This window comes from Urocitellus parryii, chromosome 4, assembly GCF_045843805.1.
Source record: "Urocitellus parryii isolate mUroPar1 chromosome 4, mUroPar1.hap1, whole genome shotgun sequence".
NCBI classification, from domain to species: domain Eukaryota; kingdom Metazoa; phylum Chordata; class Mammalia; order Rodentia; family Sciuridae; genus Urocitellus; species Urocitellus parryii.
In genome coordinates, this window is record NC_135534.1 from 62,273,354 (window position 1) to 62,299,011 (window position 25,658).

The following is a 25,658-nucleotide window of genomic DNA, read 5'->3' on the forward strand; positions in this document are numbered from 1 at the left end:
ACCACCATGTGAGGAAAGTGGGAAGGTGCCTTTGCAAGCCAGGAAGAGAGAAAGAAAACCATTTAGATCTTGGACTTCTATACTCTAGAACCATGAGAGGATAAACTTATCAAGTTGCTTGCTGCGTCTGTGGCATTCTGTTATGGCAGCCCATGTGACTAATACAGATGCACAACAATGCTGGCACAGGCTTGAGGTGCAGTGGTGTTAGGGTAGGTGAGGGACAATGTGAGACACTGGCAGCAGTCACTACAGGAGAACAAAAGCCAGGGGCATCTTGAGCTCCACAACCTCAAGAGCAGCACAAGCGTCTCCCAGGGACTTCAGGCTGCCATCGAGGCGAGTGTTTGGATGCAGGTTAACAGAATTGGCTATAAAGAGGAAATAGCTGAAGAGTCTGAGAATGAAAGACCCCCAGGGTGACAGGGTAAACAAGAGTGTAGCATCTTGGAGGAAAGTGAAATAAAGTCTAAGGTGAAAAGACTCATGTGAAAGGCTGCAGCCGGGACAGACTGGAGTGATAACACTTGGCTTTTGTATAAGTTCCAATAAACTACATTGCCAATTCCATTTCAACGGAGTTATGGGTCCAAAAGCTTCCTTGGTATGAATCTAAGAAATATCAAGGGAATAATTGGTTGCAATGACCCAGAGAAAGACAAAAATTTCCCAGATTTGAGTAATTCTTGAGTGTTGTAAAGTGAACATCAAATGGAATACTAGCAAAAGGAAGAGCAAAGCTAAAAGATAACAAGGATTGCTGTATATGTCAAACCCTAACCCTTAAGAGCTGAAAATCATGCTATTGCCTGAAAGCAAAAGAATGGGATTGATCTTGTTTGTTTCCTGTTACACTTGGCCTTTTAGATATGTTAGAACTCATGCTTACAAGGATGACTGTATAATCTAATAAGTACAAGGTGAAGAAATCTAACCTCCCAATCCAAGCCATAATAAAAACATTTGGAGGTACAACTTTGCAAGTCTGAGTTTGTTACACTGATGGACACTCCTGACTAAAGCAGCGCCCTTTATCTAAAGACAAAATGGGTTTTACAAACCTACTCGGCCTCTGGGATATTAAGTATTCAATCAGATTGATAGCGATAGCGTTCATCTTCTCCAAATGATCACAAGGCTGATACTAATTAAAATCAAAGAGAACCACCCTGAAGAAAAGTGATGCATAAATGCCTTCACGAAGAGCTATGCCAACATAGGACTTTCCATCCATGGTCATTTAGTACTCCTTTTCCTATGTAAACTCTGAAAAGTAGGAGCCTGCTGAGGAAGGCCTTTCAGGAAGAGTCGTGTCAGAGCAAGCCCACCCACCTCTGCTGCATAGTAATTTGTTTTTGAGTTTATTCCTCCACAAAGAGAGACAGTAGTCCCAGCCTCCTATAGTATGTACTGATTAAATGGTGTTTTCATAAAATACTTAGAAAATGTATACTGGCACTCAAATTACGTTTCATTCTATTGTAAAATTATGTTTGGAGTTGGAATACTGGGGAATTTGACTCTTAGACCTCTTCTAGCTTCAAGAACAGATTTATTGGGGTCTCTACAGCTTTGAAGGATGACTAAATTAGGGTATCTTGTCTAGGTGTGAGGAGGATTAGAAAACTAGGAGAGGTGACCACTTCGATGTTTGAGGCCTACAGATATCTCATTAATAAGTTATTAGGCTGGAGTTGTAGCTAAGTGGTAGAGTACTTACTTAGCATGTGTGAGCACCACATGTAAACAAAACTGAAACTGCATTGGCAACTAAAATATATATATATATTTTTTAATTATACTAGGGGCTGGGGTGGTGGCTCAGTGGTAGAGCGCTTTCCTAGCATGGGTAAGGCACTGGGTTCGATCCTCGGCACCACATAAAAAATAAACAAATAAAATGTATTGTACCCATTAAAAAATTTAAATTATACCAACATGTTATTTTATTGTATTTCTTTGTATTCCAAACAGGAGGTTCATTTAATCTCTAATCCTCAAGACAACTTTATGGGCCAAGGGTTAACTTCATTTTAGAGATGGGAAAATTAAAGCGTCGAGATAAATGAAGAAATTGCTCATTAGAGTAGTTGAAAGTAGAACTAGGCTTCCTCTTTTTTTACATAGAGGGCAAAAGCAGCCCTTTTCCTTACAGGGACCTACTAGGAAATCATTTTTCCTTTAGTCGGAGCCTATTAGGAAATCACTTGTTCTACCCTGCCCTCCTGTCTGTTTCTCCTCCTCCTCTTTTCTTAGTCATTTCTATGCATTTTGATAGTCAATAAACTCCTGACTGTCCAGATGGCCATGGATATGGTCAAAATACTTAATAGGACTATCATGGCTCCTATTAAATTTGAGTGATTTTTTTTTTTTTCTCCCCCAGGAATATCCTTATTTCAATTCAAGAAAAATGTATGGGTATTTTAAGAGTGAATAAGTCAAGGAAAATGTCTGTGATGGAGTAAGACACCCTTCAGTCTCCTGAAAAGCTTTTCCCAATTCTCCTTCCAAGCTAACAACATACTTGACCCCTTCCTAAGCTGCACCCTTAGAAATAGCCTCCTTGACTATATGATATAGGAGAATCGCAACTAGCCCCCAAGGTCTCGAATGTGGTGCATTCCATTCCAGTTTATTAACTGCTTCTTTTCCTCACATGCCTCAGACATTGTGATCTCCCAAGTGCTCTCCCTTCCTAAGAATCGGCTGTGTTTCTTTCACCTGCTTCCCTCTCCCTAGTCATTTACTCAACAATAAGCATTGAGCTCTATCTACACGGTAACCACTGTTCTTGGTGCTGGAGATATAGTAGTTTTTTTTGTTTGTTTAAATGCGGTTCTGAGTCTCTGATCTTGTGGAGTTTACAACCTAGCAGGACAGTGAGTAGCCATTCCACCTTACCATTGGTACCTGAGAAACTAGCACTATCCAAAAATCATAGCAAACAGCTTCCTTAGGTTCAGTAACCAAACTTTCTAGCTCAAAGCAGAGATCACACATGAAGGGAACCAAGAGGAAACTAGCACTCTCTAAGCTGCAGATAAGTGCCAGATTAATCTAACATGCACAGTGTTCTCGTGTGTTTCCCCATCACATGCATCCCTTTTCTAAACCTTGGTATAGGATCTAGTTAATATTAAATTTTGGGAGAAGGCAGCAAGTAATAAGGTTCATACACTTTACCGTAGTTCTTGGGTTTATAAATCAAATGGGAAAGAATTTCAGTGAAGAGATGCCTGTTCACATAGATATGCACAAACATCCTGTCAGGTAGTTAAATCCCCTGGATGAGATGTCACAACATATACAAGTTTGAAAGTTCAGCTCTGAGTCTTTAATGAGAGAGAATAAAGCTAGGATTACCAGTGATACTTTATGTTCTGTATTCAAAGCTGCAATTTGGAGACTAACAGTGCCCCACAAAGGGATCAATGGTAAAAATGAGTCACTTTAAAAACCTTAAATTAACTCTTCCCCTAAAGCTTACCCAAGCCCAGACTCAAAGGTCATAAGAACTGGGTCCTTTCATTCTAAGAAACATCAACCCGTTTCTGCTGGAAGCGCTTTAGGAGGCCCTGGCGGATCTGCTTAGACTTGATGCAGTACACAATGGGGTTCATGAAAGGTGGGACCAGGAAGTGCAAGTTGGCCATAAGCACTGCCAGAGCAGGGTAGCTGTGCTTCTCCACTCTGTGCAACACAGAGAGTCCTAGTTTGGGCAAATAGAAGATGAGCACAATACAGAGGTGTGACACACATGTGTTGAGCGCCTTGAGCCGCTCCCCAGGTGCTGCAATGGCCAGCACAGTCCGTAGGATCAGGACATATGAGAGCATGATGAGGGACGAGTCAAGCCCTAGTGAGAGAAGGATGGAGATCAAGCCAACAAAGCTGTTGACCCAGGTGTCTGAGCAGGCCAATCCCACAAGGTCACAATGTAGGCAGTAGCAGTGAGAGAGTTCACTCATCTGGGGAAAGAGCAGTCGCCGCAGGAGAACTGGTGCAGGGAGGTTGAGCAAGACAGCCCTTGCGAGAATGGCAGCCCCCACTTTGGCCATGGCTGAGTGGGGAAGGATTGTGGCGTAGTGCAGAGGGTCCCGGATGGCAATAAAGCGATCAAAGGCCATGGCCAGCAGCACACCAGATTCCACATAGGTGAAGGCATGAATGAAAAACATCTGTGCTGCACAAAGGTCAAAGGGCAGCTCTCGAGCACCCAGCCAGAAGAGCCGCACCATGGTGGGGAAGGTGGATGCACAGAGGCCCAGATCAGACGCTGCCAACATGGACAGGAAGATGTACATGGGTTCGTGTAAGGCTGGATCTGTGCGGATCAGGAAGAGGATGATACTGTTACCCACGATGGAAGTCACACAGACGAGGTTGATGGGGATGGAAACCCAATGCTGAGAGGCTTCTAGGCCTGGAAAGCCAGTGAGAAGGAAGGTAGTGTGAGCCAACGTGCTGTTGTTGCAGGAGAACATAGTGACTCCAGGAGGGAGTTGGCCACCCTAGGAGTAAGAAGCATCATTCATTTGGTTATTAAGTGTAGGCTGGAAAGGAAGAGCTCTCTCATATGCCAGTATTGCCAGGTTTTGTACCTGCCTCTGTCACACACGTCACCACATGCTATTCATAACCCAAGCAACTCTGGAGATCAGGGCCACGTTCTGTTCAACCGCAAGGGATGCCATACGTTTCAGTCCATGTGAGTGGAAGCAGAGGCCCAGATCAGATGCTGCCAATATGGACAGGAAGATGTACCCATGTACATCTTCCTGGAATTGTGGCTCTCGGTCTATGCTCTCGGTGAGTGGCACTGGCCATGATCCAGAAACTGCATTGGTGACTCCCCACAGTGATACAAAACAGAAGACATGACAATGATGGAAAGAGGCATTGAGTGTGATAGGTTTGTCTTAGTCTTGTACATGTATAACCTCATAGTCTTGTGGGATATTTTTCTATTTTCTGATGAGAAAATTGGGACTGAGAGGCTGAGTACCTTTTCTGAGTTAATGAAGCTAGGTGCCAATCCGGAATTTAAATCCAAGTCGGTCAAATCTTGGCACTTTATTGTGAACTGTTCTTTGTCCACAGAATAATTTAAAGGCCCATTTTTCTGTCCCTCTAACTCCATTTCCCTTTAAAGCAAATGCAGTCATTTGAAATGGGAGCAATATGACCCACAGAAAGGAACAGTCTTCATACTAATTCAGCCAGGCCCCTCTGGGTCCTGTACATTTTTCCCACCTTTATGCACACTGGCTCATCCTCTGGAGGCAGAGCATAAGTTACATTCCCCGTCCACTGCACCCAAGAATACACCATGTCTGACACAAGGAGGCTGCATCCTCCCCATCCTTCCCCAATGCTGCAGGATTAAAAAGGAGTTCACAATCAGTCCTTTCACATAATAAAAGGCCTCAGAATGGTTAGACATGGGAAAGACTATAAACTGCACTGCCAACACACATATTTGTCATTTATTAAAATGTAATAGTAACTATGAAGCAGGCCAGAGACCCCCCCCACCCAGAAGACCCTTACCATAATTAATCAGAAACCCCCACCATACTTGTAGCATGTAAGTGCTTATCCTGTGCAAAAAGCTCTGATATCAGCCATAACAAAAATCTGCAGAAGGCATTGTGGTTTATAGCTTCTTCTTTGTTTATAAGTGCCAGGTTTGGAGGAAAACTTTGAAACCCCTATCTGTATAGAGAATAGAATGAAATGTGCTTGTCATGAATCCTCTAGCCTCCATCCACCCCAAATGGGTAAACAGTTCAAAGAATTTCTGTACTCATTCTTCAGAGGAAGAATTCCTAGGTGAGAGCCACCTCTGAATCCTGCAGTCTATAAACCTGCTTTCTGAAAATTCAAGTTTCCAGCCTCTTCTGTCCTCCTTCAATCAGATACTACCCCAGAATTTCACAGCTAGTTTTTTATGGCTTCTTTCTACAATGAGGAAAGTTTGAAAGGTGAGGAATCCTTATCAACAGCTACGTTTAGAGTAAAGGGGCTGGGTGTGGTGGTGAACTGCTGTAAACCTGGCAATGTGGGAGGCTGAGGCAGGAGGATCACAGGTTCTAAGTCAATCTCTGTAACTTAGCTAGATCCTGTCTCAAAAGGGCTAGGTGCGTAGCTCAGTGGCAAAGTGCTCCTGAATTCAAAACTTAGTTTCTTCTTTTTCCCCTCTAAGACTATGACTCCAAAGCTGGTGTATCTATTCCTCCTCATTCTCATTCTTAAATTTTTTTTAAATATGTCTCTTGATGGTTATAAAGACTAAATGAAAAATACAGGACTTAAAACCATGCCTGGCACATAATAAGCATTAAAATGGTTACTACTTATTGAGGATTTACTACCTCTTGAAGTAGGTATAATTATCATTCCCATGTTGCACATGGGAAAACTGAGGCACCAGGTGGATCAATAACTTGCCTAAGGTCATGAAGTTAGATGTGACTGAGCCAGAGCACAAATTCAGGCAGCCTGGTTCCAGAGCCCACATTCTTAAACACTGGTAGGCTGCGGCATTATTAGCTAAATGATTATCAACACTGCCGATTGCTGAAAATATCTATCCCCAAAGGGGATGAAATAGAATTGCATGTTTTCAGGATTACCTCATATTCTTCCCCACCTCCTCCCTGACCATTTAAATATATCAATCCTTGAGGTTCTGCATAGAAAAGTCCTAAAACAGTAAGGAGCCTATATGCATATTGACCACCATATATTGCATATTGTAAGTTTAGTTATAGGCTAGTGGCTTAAGAATTTTCTCCTAGAAGTACTAATCTCCTGAGAAGGCAACCAAGCAATTTGGTAAATCTTTCTCCTCCCCCACCCCCTTATGCAGATGATGGGTAGGTAGAAGGATGGATAAAGAATCAATGCAGAGTAGATTCTTCTGAGGAACTTTTTTTTTTTTTTAAATCGGAAATCTATTCCCAAAAGCCAAGCTAAGAGTCCTCAAAGGAAATGACCCAGCTTAAAGAAGGCTGGAGACCCTCTGCCTTCAAGAAGGTTTCTATAGCAACCAAGCATCAGTCTCCAGTACTCAAGGGAATGGGAGGCTCTAAGCCTCTGGCTTTGCAGATGAGTCCTGGGCCTAAGAGGGGAGTGTAAGTCCTGGCACTGCTGTGGTAGCCTAGCAAAGGATTGGCAGAAATCGGAAACCCAAGTTTTTTCCCAAGCCCATATTGGTGTTAGCCAAAACTGGGTCTAACACCCATCCTATCCAAAATAAGTTTAGTTTCAGCATATCTGGGTCAGACACCTATAACCAAAAATCAGACTGCAGAGTCCCCAGCTCCCCCCAAAATAACTTGGGCTTTCCTCACCTCCAATTGTTTACTAGCTGTTTAAAGTTTTCATTATATGGCAGAGATGACTGCAGAAGGTGTGAGGAAGTTTCTGAGTATCTTCTGCTATGATATTCTTATGAAATAAAGGGGCAACTTTCTGTCCTCTGTAGGAGACTTCAGTTGAAGAGCTGAATAGTGAGAAATACTTTCCAATAATCAGATCTTGGTTTTTTTTTATACATGGTACCGTGCTATACCACATCTCAATATTCATTTTGTTAAAAAAAAAATTGAAAGTGCTACTTTTATTAAAAATCTCCTGAATAAATTCTCTCTGATCAATTTTAAAAAGCCATGTGCAGTGGTACATGCTTGTAATCCCAACAGTTTGGGAGGCTGAGGCAAGAGGATCTTAAGTTCAAAGCCAGTCTCGGCAACTTAGCGAGGCCCTAAGCAATTCAGCAAGACCCTGTCTGGAAACAAAAATTAATCACTGAACTACAGCCCCAGTCACTTAAGTGCCTCTGAATTCAATCCCTGGTACCCCCCAAAATAAAAGTGTGTTCTAGATCTGCTGTTCTGGGTTTGAATCCTGGCTTTACTATTAGAAGTTTAAGAAACATGCCCCACTTATGTCCTGAACAGTCTCATGTATAAAAGAATAAGAGTACTTTAACTATTGGTGGGGACCAATAGTTCAAGAAAGCCTGAGCCTTAGTGTTATGATCAGCTGTTATGTAAGCTAACTCAGACCTAGGAGGCTATTATAAGATGAAGATGGATTTCCCCACTGCCCCTGCTCAAACTAGTCGGAATATGCCATCATGGAGGAGGTTTAGTCGAGCAACCAGGCTGCAGTTTCAGGCAGTGTCCTTATTCTTGCTATCTTCACCCCTTAATCAAAAGTCCCACAGTAGACAAAGAAAAGGGAGGGGGATAGGAAAAAAGACAGTTGAATGAATCTGACTCTCCTATGTACATACATGAATCTCACCATCATGTAAATGCACGAGAAATTTATCTTTTCCCTGTAGTTATTTTTTAAGTCCCACAGTAGGTTTCAGGATACCTGGCAGATTCTGCCTGTGCTAGGAGCACTCATTGCCAATGATCTTGGACAACTATCCATTGATCTCTCCTAGATTGAGGAGGGATAGTGTCTCCTTTCATCATAAGATGACCATGTTCCTTGGTTCAGACCATTGAGATCAAAAAGAGCTATGATGTGACAAGACCTCCTCACAGATGCCAACTCGAGCAGAACTGGCAAAAACCTTAAGGCAACTCTCACCCTCGGGCTTTGAAATGTCCTGGAAGGAAGTTCCCTACCCTGATACCATTCAGTGCTGCTCAAGGCAGAAATGCTGATGGGGGCTGGAGGTGCAAGGCAACAGTGCCCTCAGCATAGACCAGGTTTAGATGCCCTCATTTCTGCACTCACCACAGCTCCAGAGCTTGTGTCTCCTTTCATCTGTCCATCTGTTTGTGAAAAACATTTCTTGCTGTGTCATTAAAAGCCAGTACTTCATAATCTTTCTGATGTAGGTAGGGAAATAACAGGTCTGCTGGGATGCTGGTGCAAATCCGAGAGATTTACATAGTTGAACTTCCTGAGCCCCCTGAGTTCTGGGCCAGGCAGCTCTGGGACTTTGGGGGAAGCATCAAGTAGCGCATCCTGATTTAGCATAGATGAGTTTTCTTAAGGGGCACTGGGAGGACACTAAGACACTCCATACTGAATCCCTGCGCTTCCCTCAGAGCCAGCCCTATGAACTGCAGGCTAAATGGAGACAGGTTGGGGACAAAAGAGTAGTTAGAGTGGGACACACTCTGTCCTTCTGGGGCAACAGACCACGAGGAATTTCTGCTTCCAGAAAGAATGAGAGCAGACTCTTGGAAAATTCCACAAAGAGTATGAGTGCTTTAGACACAGGAAGCATCTTGGGAGAAAGGGAATTCCTAACTTTAGGGTTTGACCTGGGGGATGAAGATGGTTGAAAATAAAGGAATCTTTCTCTCCCAGAAATACCCTTGGAGATTATCCATCAAGCATGATGTAATGGAAAAGCTGAGCTCTATATCTAGATCTTCACTTGTCAACTATGTGGCAATGAGCAAATTACTTCCTTAGTCTTTATTTGTAAACTGGAGCTAATGGTTACTTCATGAGATCATTGTTAAAATTCTACTAAAATACATGAAAGTACTTAGAATAGGGCTTACAGTAGCTTTACACATACTGCTTTTACTTTCCAATAGTTACCAAAACCAACTTTTAATCTATCTAGACTCCTCTATATCCACCATGTCACATTAACCTTCCCCCTACCATTCCTAGGCACAGGTTGTAGGGAGTTTCTTTTTCAATGAAATAGTTTATTCTTTTTTATTGGTTCTTCTTAGTTACTTACAACATTAGTACAATTATAAAGGCATGGAATATAATTTGCTCTACTTCAGTTCTCAGAACTTCACCTTTATCTCCCCTCCTCCCTCCCCCATTCCCTTCACTCTACTTATCTTTCTATTAGAGGTTTTATTAGTGTCTTGTAGACATGTAGAATGTTAATCCACTGTGGTATATTCATATATGTACATAGGAAGTTAGGTCAGATCCATTCCACTGTTCTTATCTGAATTTTTAATAAAATTTATTTTGGAATAATTTTAGATTCACAAAAGTTTCAAGCATTGTAGTTTCTGTATACTCGGGTGGCAGCAGCAAAAAAAAAAAAAAAATCTAAAGTATCATGTTCCCACTTGTTTCTTTCAAACTAAACAGGCAAGGAAAGCAGGAGCAAGCGCTAGCCTCCCACTTCCGTTTTTCATTCCATCCAGGCCCCCAGCCTATTGGGATGGTGCCATTCACAGAGTGTGCCTTCCGCACTCACTTTAAGCCACTTCTCAACCTTCTCTGGACACACCCTCACCAGCACATGCTTTAACAATTCACCAGGCATCCCTCAATCCAGTCAAATTGACAACCAAAATTAATCATCACACTCTTGCACTTTGTATGTCAACTGACCCATAATGGTTGCTTAAAAATTTGGATCCCTTGCTCCACAATGTTTTTTTCCAAATCTAAAAGTGTGTTTAAAGTAGTGGCCCAGCACTATTAGGGTGCTAATAGAATGAAAGGGTTGAAGAAAATCTGAGATGGTGCACAAGATTAGTGTTCATACAGTCACCCTGAAAGACAATGATGAAGATCTTCCCCGTGGACAGCTTTAAGCAAATGATTATCCCCTGTGATTAGAAGGAAAAACTGAGTTTACATAGGAGTGTATATAAACTGCCACCTTAACTCTATTAAATGGATTGGTCTGAGAGTCAGAAACTGCTAAAAGAAATAACAAGATTAAAATATTGATGAAGTATTATGGGCATGGTATGTTTTGAAACCCTTTATAAAAAGAGTGTGGAAATACTTTGTCTGTAAAAGCCCACCAGAAGACATCTAAATACAGAGGAGGTGCTCAACGATGAGAGAAAGACCTATCTTGGGGATGTTGATCAGACTCTGTCCCAGTCACTGGCTGCGTGTTCCGTGGACTCATGGATAAGTGTCCTTATCAGCAGTGGTGAACAGATACTCCTCGGGAGGAATCCAGGCTATGGAGCTCAGGCAGCCTCTATCCCTGTTACTATAGGCACTTGTACACACAATACCGACTCTGACCCTGATTCTTTTTACTATTCCTAGCAGGGTCTTAACAGTCTTCTAGTACCATGGTACTTTAAAACAAGAGAAATCTGCCCCCACAAAATAGGCAATATTCCTATCAGATTGGATGGTTGTCTGATAAATTCTAATACATGGTTAAAACAAGCAACTTACCCTTACAGGGGTGGAAATAATAAAAATATTCTATATGCGTATGTGAACATGAAAAATCCACTACTCTATATAACATGCTCTAAAATTGAGAAATCACCAACCTATATGTGATGACATTTTTTTTCTATCTAAAATAAACACTCTTTAGAGACTTGGGGGCCACTTCATCTTCCTACTTGTTTCTTTTTAAATTTTTTTTTGCATTACAATTCTTAATACACCATTATATCATAATTTATCATCTCTGATTGTATATAAGGTATGTTGACACCAAATTCACATCTTCATACATGTGTTTTGTATAGTGATGAGGGTCTCCTTTCACCATCCATGCTATTCCCCTTCTCCCTCCCTTTCCTTCCCACCCCTATTCCCTATCCAGAGGTAATCTTCTTCCCTTGCCCTCCCTCCCAACCCCATTTTGAGTCACCCCTCTTATATCAGAGAAGACATTTGGCATTTGTTTTTGGGGGGTTGGCTAACTTAGAATAATTTTCTCTAATGCCATCCATTTCCCTGCAAATGCCATGATTTTATTTTTTATTGCTGAGTAATATTCCATTGTGTATAAATGCCACTTTTTTTTATCCATTCATCCACTGAAGGACATCTAGGTTGGCTCCACAGTTTAGCTATTGTGAATTGTGCTGCTATAAACACGTGGCTGTGTCCCTGAAATATGTTGTTTTTAGGTCCTTTGGGTATAGTCCAAGGAAAGAAATAGCTGGGTCAAATGGTGGTTCCGTTCCCAGTTTTCCAAGGAATCTCCATACTGCTTTCCAAATTGGCTGCACCAATTTGCAGTCCCACCAGTAGTGAATGAGTGTACCTTTTCCCCCCCGCATCCTTGCCAGCACTTGTTGTTGTTTGACTTCATAATGGCTGCCACACTTACTGGAGTGATATGGTATCTTAGAATGGTTTTAATTTGCATTTCTCTGATTGCTAGAGATGATGAGCATTCTTTCATGTATTTGTTGATTGTATATCCTCTTCTAAGAATTGTCTGTTCAGGTCCTGGGCCCATTTATTGATTGGGTTATTTGGTTTTTTGGTGCTTGTCTTGTTGAGCTCTTTATCTACCCTCAAGATTAGAGCTCTATCTGATATGTGAGGGGTAAAAATTTTTTCCCAGGATGTAGGCTCCCTATTCACCTCACATATTATTTCTTTTGCTGGGGGAAAAAAAGACTTTTTAGTTTGAATCTATCCCATTTGTTTGATTCTTGGTTTTAATTCTTGTGCTATAGGCATCTTATTAAGGAAGTAGTGGCCTAGCCCTATGTGATGGAGATTGGGGCCTACTTTTTCTTCTATTAGACAGAGTCTCTGGTTTAATCCCTAGAGCCTCGATCCATTTTTGAGTTGACTTTTGTGCATGGTGAGAGAGGGATTCAATTTCATTTTTTTGCATATGGATTTCCAGTTTTCCCAGCACCATTTGTTGAAGATGCTATCCTTTCTCCATTGCATGGTTTTGGCACCTTTGTCTAATCTAAGGTAGTATAATTTTGTGGGTTAGTCTCTGTGTCCTCTATTCTATACCATTGGTCTACTAGCGTGTTTTGGTGCCAGTACCATGCTGTTTTTGTTACTATTGCTCTGTAGTATAGTTTAAGATCTGGTATAGTGATACCACCTATTTCACTCTTCTTGCTTAGAATTGCTTTAGCTATTCTGGGTCTCTTATTTTTCCAGATGAATTTCATGACTGCTTTTTCTACTTATATGAGGAATGCCATTGGGATTTTGATCAGAATTGCATTGAACCTGTATAGTGCTTTTGGTAGTATGTTCATTTTAATAATATTCTGCCTATCCATGAGCAAGGTAGATCTTTCTTCTAAGGTCTTCTATTTTTCTTTAGGGTTCTATAGTTTTCATTGTAAAGATCTTTCACCTCTTTTGTTAGGTTGATTCCCAAGTATTTTATTTTTCAGGATATTGTAAATGGTGGAGTTTTCTTCATTTACTTTTCAGAGAATTTGTCACTGATATACAGAAATGCCTTTGATTTATGGGTGTTGATTTTATATCCTGCCACTTTGCTGAATTCATTTACTAGTTCTAGAAGTTTTTTGGTAGAGTTTTTGGGTCTTCTAGGTATAGAATCATATCAGCAAATAGTGCTAGTTTAAGTTCTTCTTTTCCTATAGTTATTCCTTTAATATCTTTCATCTGTCTAATTGCTCTGGCCAGTGTTTCAAGAACTATTGAACAGAAGTGGTGAGAGAGGGCATCCCTGTCTTGTTCCAGATTTTAGAGGGAATGCCTTCAGTTTTTCTCTTTAGAATGATGCTGGCCTAAAGCTTAGCATAGATAGCTTTTACAATGTTGAGGTACGTTCCTGTTATCCCTAGTTTTTCTAGTGTTTTGAACATAAAGGGGTGCTATATTTTGTCAAATGCTTTTTCTGCATCTACCAAGATGATCATATGGTTCTCTTTAAGTCTATTGATGTGATGAATTACATTTATTGATTTCCATATGTTGAATCAACCTTGCATCCCGGGGATGAATCCCACTTGATCATGGTGCATGATCTTTTTGATATGTTTTTGTATCCAATTTGCCAGAATTTTATTGAGGATTTTTGCATCTAGATTCATTAGAGATATTGGTCTGAAGTTTTCTTTCTTTGAGGTCTCTTTGTCTGGTTTAGGAATCAGGGTGATATTGGACTTGTAGAATGAATTTGGAAGTACTCCCTCTTTTTTCTATTTCCTGAAACTGGAGTATTGGAATTTTTTCTTTAAAGGTCTTGTAAAACTTGGCTGTATATCCATCCAGTCCTAGGCTTTTCTTGGTTGGTAATATTTTGATGGCTTCTTCTATTTCCTCACTTGATATTGGTCTGTTTAAGTTGTATATATCTTCCCGACTTGATATAGGTAGATTATATGACTTAAGGAATTTATCAATGCCTTCATATCTTCTATTTAATTAGAGTATAAGATTTCTTTCAAACTAATAACTCGTTTATGGAACACTTTCTTTCACTTCATTTACATGAGTCTAAACCAGTTTGGAAATCCTAGTGGAAAAGGGAAAAGCCCTTCCACCAGAGATAGCAACCAGGTTCTAATAAACTGAAATCTGTAATTATTTCATCTTTGCCCATTTCTGTAGTGACTTACGAAGACCAAGGTCAGACTACTTATACTGGCCAGAATGACTTATTCCTGTTACAAGAGTAACAGATAATGGGGCAAGGATGACTAAGTCTAAAACCCAAGATATACACTGGAGAGATTCTCATTTTATTTAATAACAGCAATGTTCTGGGCAGGGACATTAAGGACACTGATCCTTCAGAAGTAAAGATGTGGGTCACTTAACTAGGAAAAGAACACTGAAGTACCACATTACTGTGAGTGGATGAGAGGAATTTAAGACCAAAGTTGCCGCTCATTCTAAATTACCAAGGTGGGAAATGTAGCATCCAAGCATGTGTTAATGGATCTGTGTGCACATTATTGTACATGCCAAAACTATCCTGTGGTATATGTATTAATCTTTATTTAGTAGATAAGTAAACTACTTACCTTCATTTAGTAGATTAAGTAGGCACCTAGCGGAATCGGTGCTGAATCCACGTCTGCTTTATTATGAGACCTAGCCCTCAGTGATGGCTTACTCATCTGCTGGAAACAACTTAGGGTCTGCCATGTTTAAAGCAGTCAATTTGAGTGTCTGCAAACTCAGTTTAAAAAAAAAAAATCGAGGAAGAAGTGATCTGTATCTGTTTTGTTCTGCTTTCTGGGAATATTTATGTTCCTGAAATTGAGTACAATCTGGAATTGTCACCTGATAGTCTTTCACAGAGAAAGAAAAACTTTTAAATAGAACTGGAAATTTCAAAGCATGAAGTATTTTTAGGTTTTCTATATCTTGAACTTTCCTTTATATTTGTTTAGACATATTTCTTGGTCCCTTATAACTTAATAAGTTTATGTTGAAAGGAACTGAGAATTCCAGTCTCACCACCCTTTTCTCCTCTACAGTTTATGTCCACTCATTGCTAGCTGCCTTGAAACTTCTACTCTCAGGGATGTTGCCAAAATGAGGCTCTTTCCTATACCTTCAGCTCTAGTGCTCTTATGCCTACTATGTCACCTCAAGCAAGTAGCTTCACTATGTTCAGCCTTAGTGTATCTCCTTGCAATGTGACTGTAAAAACCCCTAAATCACCAAATTGTTGTATAGCTTAAAAAAACATAACCAGACACCTCAGTATTATACATGATAGCCAAAAGGTGGAAGCAAGCCCAGTGTCCATCTACAGATGAACGGATAAACTAAATGTATATATTAATTCAGCCTTAAAAAGAAAGAACATTGACATGTGACAATAATGGATGAACCTGGAGGACATCATGGTAAGTAAAGTAGCCATGATTCCACTTACATGAGTCATCTACAGTAGTCAAATTTACAGAGGCAGTAAGTCAAGGGGTGGTTGTCAGGGACTGGAGGAGTATAACTGGGTACATTTAATGTTTAAGGGGTAGAGAATTTCAGTTTAGGCTGATGAAAAAAGATCTGCAGGTGGACGATGGTGGTTACCCAACAATGAGTGTAATTAATGCCACTGACGTGTACATTTTAATGATTAAGATGGTAACTTTTATGTTCTATGTATCTTATCACAATAATAATCAGAGACTATCCCTAGTTCAGTGACAAGAAAAGTTTTTTTTTTCAATAAATCCCAAGTCTGTTGCACTCATTGGAATGACACCTGCCTTGGGCTTCATGGAACAAATCTTCATGGAACAAGTCTCTCACCCCCCAGATTTTAAAAGAATATCCGTATGTGAAAAGGAATTCATTTCTGGAAGAAACCAGATGATGGCAAGCAAAAGATAGCGCCCTGCCTTGCCTCTGCATCCAGACCTCCTCAAGAGCAGCTCCCAGACGTGGACACAGCACCTAGGTGTGGGGTGAGGACCAGTGTCAAAGCAGCGACACTTCCATTTGTAGAGAAACTACACTTTAGTCAAAGGGGACACACGGCAGGGGGCGTGCCCACGGCTGACTGCTCTGTGCTTTCCCTGGTCCCGGCTTCCGAGAAGCCAGAGGCAGCTGACGCCGCCCGCCTCCGCTCGGCTTTCTCCCCGCCCACATCCCCTCTCTCCTCTCTAACTCGTCGCCTCTCTGCTCCCCACACCCTTCAGTTCTCCGCTCCTCCCACTGCTCCTCCCATTTCCTTTCAGGCTTGCCTCTGAGAGGAAACTGAAAGTGAAATAGGGAGCCACGGCCAACTGATCAGGTAAGTGGGGCTGGCTAGACCAAGGCACCCCCGCCCTGCCGAGGGGACCTCTTCCCTGTACCAAGATTTGAAGAGCCCCTTCCAACCAGTGACCACCCTAGAGCACTTAGTCCTAGCGCCTTCTGGACCTAGTACTGGCTCCCCCATGCCCAGGGGTTCATCCCATGCTGGCCTGTCTGGGAGGAAGCTGCGCTCTGAGTGACTTCAGAGTGGCCAGGAAGGGGCTCCCGCTGCCCTGGATGCAGGAATCTCAGCTGGGACAAGGGGACTGGTGAAGCTGGGAGGAATCAGCATTATAACTGAGCCCAGAGGGTGGCCCAGGGGAACCTACATGAGACAACCCCCTCCCCCTTCTGGGGGTTGAGGGGCAGCCCTTTAGAATGTTCACCTAGAAGAAGTGGAGTCAGGTTCTAAGTTTGGAACAGCTGAGAGATCCCAGGGAGTGCTGTGTATGTCTGTCTGTACGCATATGTATCCTTGAATGCACATGTATACATACATATATTCAAAACATCTGTGTATATAATACACATTTACATTTATTTTGACGTATGCAATCATACATCCCTTAATGATGTACTATTAACTGATCTCACTGTTATGCAAGCATCAGAGTGTACTTACACAAACCTGGATCATGTAGCCTATTACACACCTGGGTTATATGATATAAACTATTGTTGTACCATCGTGCAGTCCATCACTGACCAGTATGTCATGTGGTACATGACTGTATGTCGCCCAACTCCTGCCATTATTTTATAGATTAATGAAGACCAGGTGTAAAACATGAATCACCTCTGTGGAGTGTGGAAGGTACATGGTAAATGGTCACTATTATAATTAGTTTATTATTGACATGATGGCTTGGTGGCATGAGATGGGAGAATGTAGATGGGAAAAGACTGGGCACTGAGGATTTAAACAGGGATGGGCATGATGAAAGTGTCACTCATCATGTATAATTCAATTGCTTTACTCTAAGGTTCCCACCAATCTTCTCTACTTCTTCTTGGAGACTTGATTTCCTCCTCTGACTGGATCAATAGGCCAGACTATAGAGAGGTCCTTGCTGGTCAGTTTGATAAATTCTTATTTTCACTCCTCCAGTTCATTCTCATGTCTCCCTCTGTTTTTCTCATACAAACCTTATCTTCTCTTTTCCCTTATTCTCCACCCATAAGCCTACCCAAAATCTTCAGTTCTGCTTAAGAGGGACATCACCACTATGGCCTCAGCAATACCCCTGAAAATGATGTGGGAAGAGGTCACATGCGCTATCTGCCTCGATCCCATGGTGGATCCTGTGAACATCGAATGTGGCCACAGCTTCTGCCAAGAATGCATCTCTCAGGTTGGGAAAGACGGAGGCAGTGTCTGTCCTGTGTGCCGGCGGCACTTTATGCTCAGGCACCTCAGGCCCAACCGGCAGCTAGCCAACATGGTGGAAAACCTTCGACGAATAGGCCAGGATGCCAAGAAAGACACGCAGGGAGCGCGCTGTGCTGTGCATGGAGAGAAACTTCACCTGTTCTGTGACAAAGATGGGCAGGCCCTTTGCTGGGTGTGTGCCCAATCCAAGAAACACCGTGACCACACCATGGTCCCTATTGAGGAGGCTGCTCAGGAATACCAGGTGAGACATTAGCACAGACAAACACTGGAATCCCTGGAGAAGATGGGCCCTGATGAGTGTTTGTTCCCTAGAGCAGCAGAAAGAAAAAGGCTACCTCTGGAGTTGAAGTTGGGGGAAAAAGGAGGAATACTTCTTTGCTTCCCTGTCTAAGGGGAAATTGCAGGTTACAACCTTCTCACTCCCAAGGGTAGGGGATCTGCTATGGGAAAATACTTCAAAGATCATGTTTCCTCTTGGCCTCCTGGTTAATTAGAAATGAGTAACACCCCCATCCTGCCACCCCGTTAGAAGAGCTCTGTTTCATAAGACGTAGTAGGCTTTTGCCAAAGTAAAATTTTGGAGTAGGAATTCTGTAGATGGGAATTCCTGTGGCAGTCGGTCTCTAGTCCTCCCTCCTTCTTTGTACTTAGTCTTTTTCTAAGAACCAATATGATCTTACCCCAATCCACACCCCTCATCCTACTTTTTGGTCTGGTGAGGGATTAACCTGCTATCCTTCTCCACAGGAGAAGCTCCAAAAGGCATTAAAGAAACTGAGAAAGAAGCAGGAGTTGACCGAGAAGTTGGAAGTGGATCTTGCAATGAAGAGAGCAGACTGGAAGGCAAGAGTTAAAGTCTGGGAAGGGCCCAGGTTCTTGAACTTGGGGAATCTTAACTAGCTATACCTTTTGAGGAGGAATGGAGTTGGTATATCTCACTCTATGAATGGTCTACCTCCTAGGTCTCTGTATAGAGAGGAATAAAAAGAATGGGGGCTTTTTAACAGGCACAAAGATTGAGCATCACTGGAGAAGGTACTGAAAGGCTCAAACTGAGCTATTCTGAGCCCAGTTTCAGAGGATTACAGCATCAGCATTACAGTGTCTGTGACAGTTATCCTAAGAAAGAAACCAACTGTGAGGCCATTTTAGTAAATGGCAGGGGCCATGAAGACAGACTGTAGGAAACCATCAAGGTCAGAGGCAGGAAAAAAACTGTCTGACCAGATAGTTGCTTGACTGTGTCCAGGTCTCTGGCCCAAAGTATAATGGAGAACTAAAGCCTATTCCAAAATGGTGATTTTTTTTTTTTTTTTTCTAGAAGAGGTAGGGGGTGTCCAGGATTAGAGGGCTATGGAAGGATCTCAGTACATATACCCTTTTGCCACTTGTACCCTGACAGTGGTAAAAGAGTATATTCTGTTATTGGTTGGCCCTCTAATCTCTACAGGAAAGGGCAATCCAAGAATATCCCAAAGCCACCCTTTCCCTGGAATTTAGGAATGGTATTGTGATCCTGTCTTTGTGAAGTTGTCATGAGTGGGAGCAGGTTTTACTCTCTAACTCCTTGAGATGCAAAGGACAAATGGACTTTCAACTGCATTTTGGGGAAAAAAGGTTGAGAAGTATCTGCTAATGCCATATGTTGATGTGGCTGTTATTATAGGATAGCTACAATGTGCCCCAACCACTACCAATGCTAGTTCCAGAAGCTTCATACACTTGCCTACCAAAGTCCCCAGCAAAATTGTGTGTGTGTGAGTTCTCAGACATAACCAGACTGTTGAGTCTTCAAGAGACGAAAATAGGCAAATTTCCTCAAAGCTTGGGAAATCTTCATAGAAACCATCTCTTTCTCCTCACATAAAGAGGCAGGTTGAGTCACACAAATCAAGGATTCATGCAGAGTTTATGCAGCAGAAAATCTTCCTGGATGAAGAAGAACAGAGGCAGATGCAGAAGCTGGAGAAGGATGAGATGGAACAACTTAGAATCCTGGGAGAGACGGAAGCTGAACTGGCCCAGCAAAGCCAGACCCTGCAAAAGCTGATCTCGGAGCTGGAGTGGAAGAGTCGGGGCTCAGCACTGGAGCTCCTGCAGGTGAGTTGGGAAGAAGGGTTCTAGGAGTGATTGAGGGGGAAAAATTGAGATAAATATCTATCCATGAGGAGGTTTTTAATAAATACAACCAAAAAAAGTGAACTGAATCTTAAGAGACAGTGGCTCCTACTCTGCCACCAATTCTCTCCACAACTCTAGCTTAAGCCCCTTTTCTTTTCTAGACCTGTCGTCTCTATTTTTGATACCAGTGGACTAAATAACGATAGTTCTCCTAATGTTACTCATAAGCACATCATCTGTACACTCTCTACTATTTCTACGGACTAAATGATCTTAATGTTATTTTTCTTTAAATTGCCTCACTTTTTCCTGAATACATTTAGTTTTAAGATTTTTTTCTAGAACAATAGTAGCCAATTTTCATCTATTAATAACTACAGATTCTTATAGTACAAGTGATTTGCCAAACTTTGTGGGTAATACTACTATTCCATTTCATAAATAAGACAACTAAGGAAAAGAGATGTTAATCAGACTAAATCAAATGATTTAACGAAGTTCACTGAAGTAGTAAAAAGTAAAGATCAACTTTGCTTTTGTTTTTTTTTAATGTATGTCCTACTTAAAATCATCTTGCATCCACCAATGGGTTATGTTGTCCTCACTTTGGAAAACGAAGTGGTATCAGAAGTCCCTCTGCTCTAATTTTCTATGGTTCTTTTCCCACACCTTTCACTCTTCCAGTCAGATGTGGTCATGAAAATAGTCCTGTTTTTTTGTTGTAGTTCTTGTTTTAAAGACAGAGTCACTGTCTCTGATTTATATTGGCTTGACTTGGCAGGCTGTCTTCTGCCCAACACTGAACTGGACTTCCTGATGCCCTTTGGACTGGGCCTAGGAGCGAGCCAGTTCCCATGTGAGGGCCTCCAACCCTGCAATCTAATATGCTCAGTTGATTGGACAACATTACCCACAGCACAGGACACAGCATTAACTAAACCTTCTCCAAACAACTCAGCCCACAAGTAAAAGGGTGCTGTTTCTGGGCATCGTACCTGAGCCTCTTTCCCCGTGACTGTCCCTGGGCTTTACTCAGGCTGTGCTATTTTCCCTCTTCCACCTTCCTTCCTGCCCCAACCCCCTCTAAGAATCTGATATTTCTAATTTGTTTTCTGAATCAGAGTCCTTAAACTGAGGATCCTTCCCTGGCTGTAGGATACCTATGCTAAGTTTCTGGTTACCCCACAAACATCCCCACATTCTTTCTGCTACAAGCTGGTCAGAATCATCATTTGGGCCTTGGACCAGAGGGCCAGGGCAAAGCAGATCCCCAGGGATCAGAGGGTGATACCACCTTCCCACAATACTAAAACTCTACATTTGAGCCTGAAACTCAAACTTACACTGTCTCTTTTCTCCTTAGGAGGTGAAAGTTGTCCTGGAAAGGTAAGGAGAAATTTTCTCCCCAAAAGAATGGGTGGCTGGAAGCACATATCTACTGATTGATGGGAAAAATTTTAGGGCATGCATTTCTACATATGCCTCCCAAATCTCAAAGACCTGACCCTCTATAAAATATTTTCTGGACTCAGAAAGCTAATAAACAGACACCTCAATTGGTAAATTGTCCAAAGTAATCAGACTATCGCATTGTCATACAGTAAAGCCCCAACAAACAAGGATGTTCTGGGAAGTTCTGAATCCACAGCCTGCTGGGACTTATTTTCTAGATGTGATCTAACCAGTTGCAAACCTCTCAGAATGAGCCATGAGTAAGACCCACAGCATGGGCAAGATTCCTCAAGGTTCATTAGAGAAGTGATTCAGCCTATATCACATGCCTTGCCTGTAAAATGAAACGGAACACACTTGTGTGTTGTTCTTGGGCTTGGAGAAGAACTGTAGAATACCCACAGTCTGCAGAGGTTCATGGTCCCAGGAACTCTGATAGAAATTAAACACCATATTCTTTTTTTTTTTTCTCTCACCTGGACACTAGAACACGAGGTATTTATAAGTTTCATTAGGATCTAGGATAGAAGTGGGAGACAGATCTCATTCTTTCCCCCAGGAGTGAGTCCTGGAACCTGAAGAAGCTGGACATTGACTCTCCAGACCTAAGAAGTATCTGTCATGTGCCAGGACTAAAGAGAATGCTGAGGACCTATGGAGGTGAGGTGACCTCTAGGAGTTGCTGGGCTAGAGCAAAAGGGAATAATGGGAGGGCAGAGGATCCCGGGGTCAAGAAGAAGAGGTGGCAGGTCAGAGTACATGGGGAAGAGTTAGAGAAGGTTCCTTCAGATGTCAGGATAAGGCTGGGGTTGGCCGGATGTCATTTCATCATATGATGTTCAGGGTCACCCCCTCAGTGGGGAGTGTCTCCCCATGAGGAGCACAGGATTACTGACACTGCCCCTGTAACACACAAGACCTATGTCCTCTTTCTGTAGTATACATCACTCTGGATCAAGACACAGCCAATCCATGGCTCATCCTTTCAGAGGACAGGAGACAAGTGAGACTTGGAAACACCCGACAGGATGTACCAGAAAATGAAGAGAGATTTGATAATTACCCTGTAGTCCTCGGTGCCCAGAGCTTCACCTCTGGAAAACACTACTGGGAGGTAGATGTGACAGGAAAGGAGGCCTGGGACCTGGGGGTCTGCAGAAACTCTGTACGGAGGAAGGGGCAATTTTTGGTCGATACTGAGAATGGTTTCTGGACAATTTGGCTGTGGAACAAAAAGTATAAGGCTGGCACTTGTCCCCAGACTCCCCTCCATCTTCAGGTGCCTCCGTGCCAAGTTGGGATTTTTTTTAATTATGAGGATGGCATCATCTCCTTCTATAACATCACTGATCACGGCTCCCTCATCTACACCTTCTCTGAATGTGCCTTCACGGAACCCCTGCGGCCCTTCTTCAACCCTGGTTTCAATGATGGAGGAGGAAATTCAGGCCCTCTGGCCCTCTGTCCGCTGAAAACGGGATGGTCAGAATCGGGTGTCCCTTCTCAGCCATGAACCCCGCCTTTATCCCATGAACTCTGAACTATCTTGTCTCTGCATAGGTGTCAGGGTCTCGGCAAGCAGGCTTTAGCAGGGAGACCACTGAAAGCCAAATGACCTTCAATATCAATATTCCTGCCCTAGATTCCTTTAGGATGCCCTCAAGTGAAGGCAATTCCTCATATCTGACTCAAACTCGACCAAAAACCGTGTTTCTGCCTCCTTTATGTGACTTGTATAACAATATCTCTCTAGGCTATTGCCTTTGGCCTGTCTTTTTCATGGTTTGGAAAAGGGCTTCCTAAATACATTGTGCTTTCAGTCTCCAATTTACTCATTGTTCCTTAAACCCCAAATATTGAGGTTCCCTACTGTGCTGGAGATTGAACCTGGGACCTAGTGCATGCTAGGCAAGCACTCTACCTCTGAGCCACAATTCACAGACTTAAACCCCAAGCACTTGAACAGTTCTAAACATAATTAATGTTGATTTTTTTTAAGCATTGTACGAGGTTTGTGGGTTTTTTGTTGTTGTTGTTTTTTAATACAGCCCTTTCTGCTGTGCCATTGCAACTTATTTTTTAAATGGTCCTTTCTTTCTCTTCTCTCCCTGCTCCTCTCTAGTCTTGGGGAAGCAGGATTACCTTTCTTCCCCATTGTAACCAGATCCAGATTTATCTGTCCTTGAGTACGCACCCACCATAGGAACAAAGTAACCCAAACTTTGGGGATGGTACCACAAAATCAGAAGTGACCGTCTTCCAAATAAGCGAGTTGCAACTCTGACAGAACACGGGGAATGTGGTCTCTGAATCGCCTCTTTAAAAGCCCCCTTGTTCCTGCTGATGGGCAGAATCACTGCCTTTGGGACAGGAGTCCCCTGTGTATCTCCTTTGCTCAAAACTTTGTCCTTGTTATTGAATTGCCACAGGGGACAAGAACTGAGCTTTCAGCAAAAACACCTTCTGTCCATGTTCTCATATGTTTACTAGTGATAACATCAAAGTTCCTGGAACACTGTTCATATAGTCCAGCCTGGAACAACCCCCTATTATGATTTGGATAGGGGGTATTCCCCCAAAAGTTCATGTCATCCAATGCAACCATGTTCAGGGGTAAAATGATTAGATTATGAGAGCTATGACCCAATCAGTGACTGATTCATTAAATATATTAACAGTTTGACAGTATTGCTGTACTAGATGGTAACTACAGGCAGGTGGGATGTGGCTGGAGGCATAGGTCACAGTAGGCCCTTGGAGATTATCTCTTCTCCCTGGCTCTTTGCTTTATCTGGGTTGTCACTATCATATAATGAGCTGCTTTCCTCTACCCCACCCCTCTACCATGAGGTTCTGCCTCACTTTAGGCCCAAAGAAATGGAGTTTTAATCAGCCATGGGTTGAACCTCTGAAACTGAACCCAAATAAACTTTTCCTCCTCTAAGGAAAGTTGTTCTTGTCAGGTATTTTTGTTATAGGAACAAAAAGCTGATTGAACATGCCCCCTGATTTCAATATTCTTCCCAGAAAAATGGCAAACTCCTACTCTCCCTAGAACATCCAGTTTTATCACCCCACTCTCAAATTCCCCTTTCTTTAGGCAAGTATTTCTGGTTTACATAGAATAAGAGTTTCTAAGACATAGCAGAGAAGGGTGGCTGTGTCCACATCTCCAATTATGAGGAAGTGGTTTTGAGCCTGGAGAAATGAGTCTGTCAGCATGCATTCCAGGTCAGCAGGTGACACACAGAACCAAGGAGAAAGAACAAGTTTGTCTTCCAGATTCTCCTAAAAAGATACTTCTGAGGATTAAGTATCCCATCATCCGAGGTGTGGAGAGAATTTGCTTTTATTTTCCCCTCCATGCAAATAGTGATAGTGAAATGGGTTTCATCTGCTTCCTGTTGTGACCAACTTACCTCATCTCAAAGTCCTGCCCCCAGCCCACATCTCCAGCTTGAATGTGGTTTGATGGTGGAAAGCAGTGTGTGAAAGGGCATAAAAAAGAAATCCAAACCATGGATTCAGCGACTAACAAGCTCTCTCAAATATGTGCAGCTCAGGCCTGTATGTCTGGAGCAGGAGTCTCCCTGTGGGAGGACAGAATAGGCACAGTTGCAGTGACTAACACTGCATTTCTGTGGAGAGGGCATAGCATCTGACAGCCTCAGCAGAAAGAGATCCAGGAGGGTAGTGTGGTTTCTGGATTCAGAAGTAGGAGGTGGGACACAGACTCTGACTAGAGTATCATAAGTATGTTGTGATAACTTCCTCCTTTTCCCCCTCTTGCTTTCTCAAACCCAGAGCATCCTTCCTCATTTGTTTCCTCTCTGATAGAAGAGACTATTCTGCCTGTTCTCACCTCTTCCTTTCCTCCAGATTCAAGATGACCTGGATGATTCTGCCCCATCCCACTCGCCTCACCCCTCTCTTGAAATTGCGCCACCCTCAGTCCTGTTGTAACCCATTTTGACCCCAAAGACTGGGCCCATTTTCCCTTTCAGAATTGTGGAACCAATAACAAGATGGATTGAACAGTGAAAGAGACTTTTAATTCACGAATGATAATAGAAGTGGGAGATAAACTCGTGAATCAACTTTCCACCCCTCAGGGATTAGAGCTAAAAGCAGAACAGAAGAAAAGTTTTAAATGTATCCACAATTTACCCTGTGTTATGTAGAGCTAGGATCCTGTTTATACTTGGTTCTCACACCCTTATGATAAAGCTACAATTGGGGCATAATCAAGACATTT

At 42.3% G+C, this 25,658-nt stretch overlaps 2 protein-coding genes across 2 annotated transcripts; one reads left to right on the top strand and one right to left on the bottom strand.

Moving 5' to 3' along the window:
• Positions 1-3,533: 3,533 nt before the first annotated feature.
• Positions 3,534-4,487, bottom strand: LOC113191231 (olfactory receptor 51G2-like). The gene has a single exon (XM_026400911.2). It carries the CDS (start codon positions 4,485-4,487, stop codon positions 3,534-3,536), a length of 954 nt encoding a protein of 317 aa, XP_026256696.2.
• Positions 4,488-16,398: 11,911 nt separating this feature from the next.
• On the top strand, positions 16,399-23,422 carry Trim21 (tripartite motif containing 21). Its single transcript, XM_077797613.1, has 8 exons — positions 16,399-16,435; positions 17,421-17,510; positions 17,620-18,071; positions 18,578-18,679; positions 19,706-19,930; positions 21,315-21,337; positions 21,963-22,063; positions 22,342-23,422. Exons 3-8 carry the CDS (start codon positions 17,664-17,666, stop codon positions 22,914-22,916), a joined length of 1,434 nt encoding a protein of 477 aa, XP_077653739.1. The 5' UTR covers positions 16,399-16,435; positions 17,421-17,510; positions 17,620-17,663; the 3' UTR covers positions 22,917-23,422.
• The last annotated feature ends 2,236 nt before the right edge of the window (positions 23,423-25,658 follow it).

Coding starts and splice junctions, on each gene's coding strand:
- Trim21 (XM_077797613.1), top strand. CDS start 17,664: ATGGCCTCAGCAATACCCCTGAAAATGATGTGGGAAGAGGTCACATGC. Junction 19,931..21,314: donor CAGCACTGGAGCTCCTGCAG/GTGAGTTGGGAA, acceptor TTTTCTCCTTAG/GAGGTGAAAGTTGTCCTGGA. Junction 21,338..21,962: donor GTGAAAGTTGTCCTGGAAAG/GTAAGGAGAAAT, acceptor TCTTTCCCCCAG/GAGTGAGTCCTGGAACCTGA.
- LOC113191231 (XM_026400911.2), bottom strand. CDS start 4,487: ATGTTCTCCTGCAACAACAGCACGTTGGCTCACACTACCTTCCTTCTC.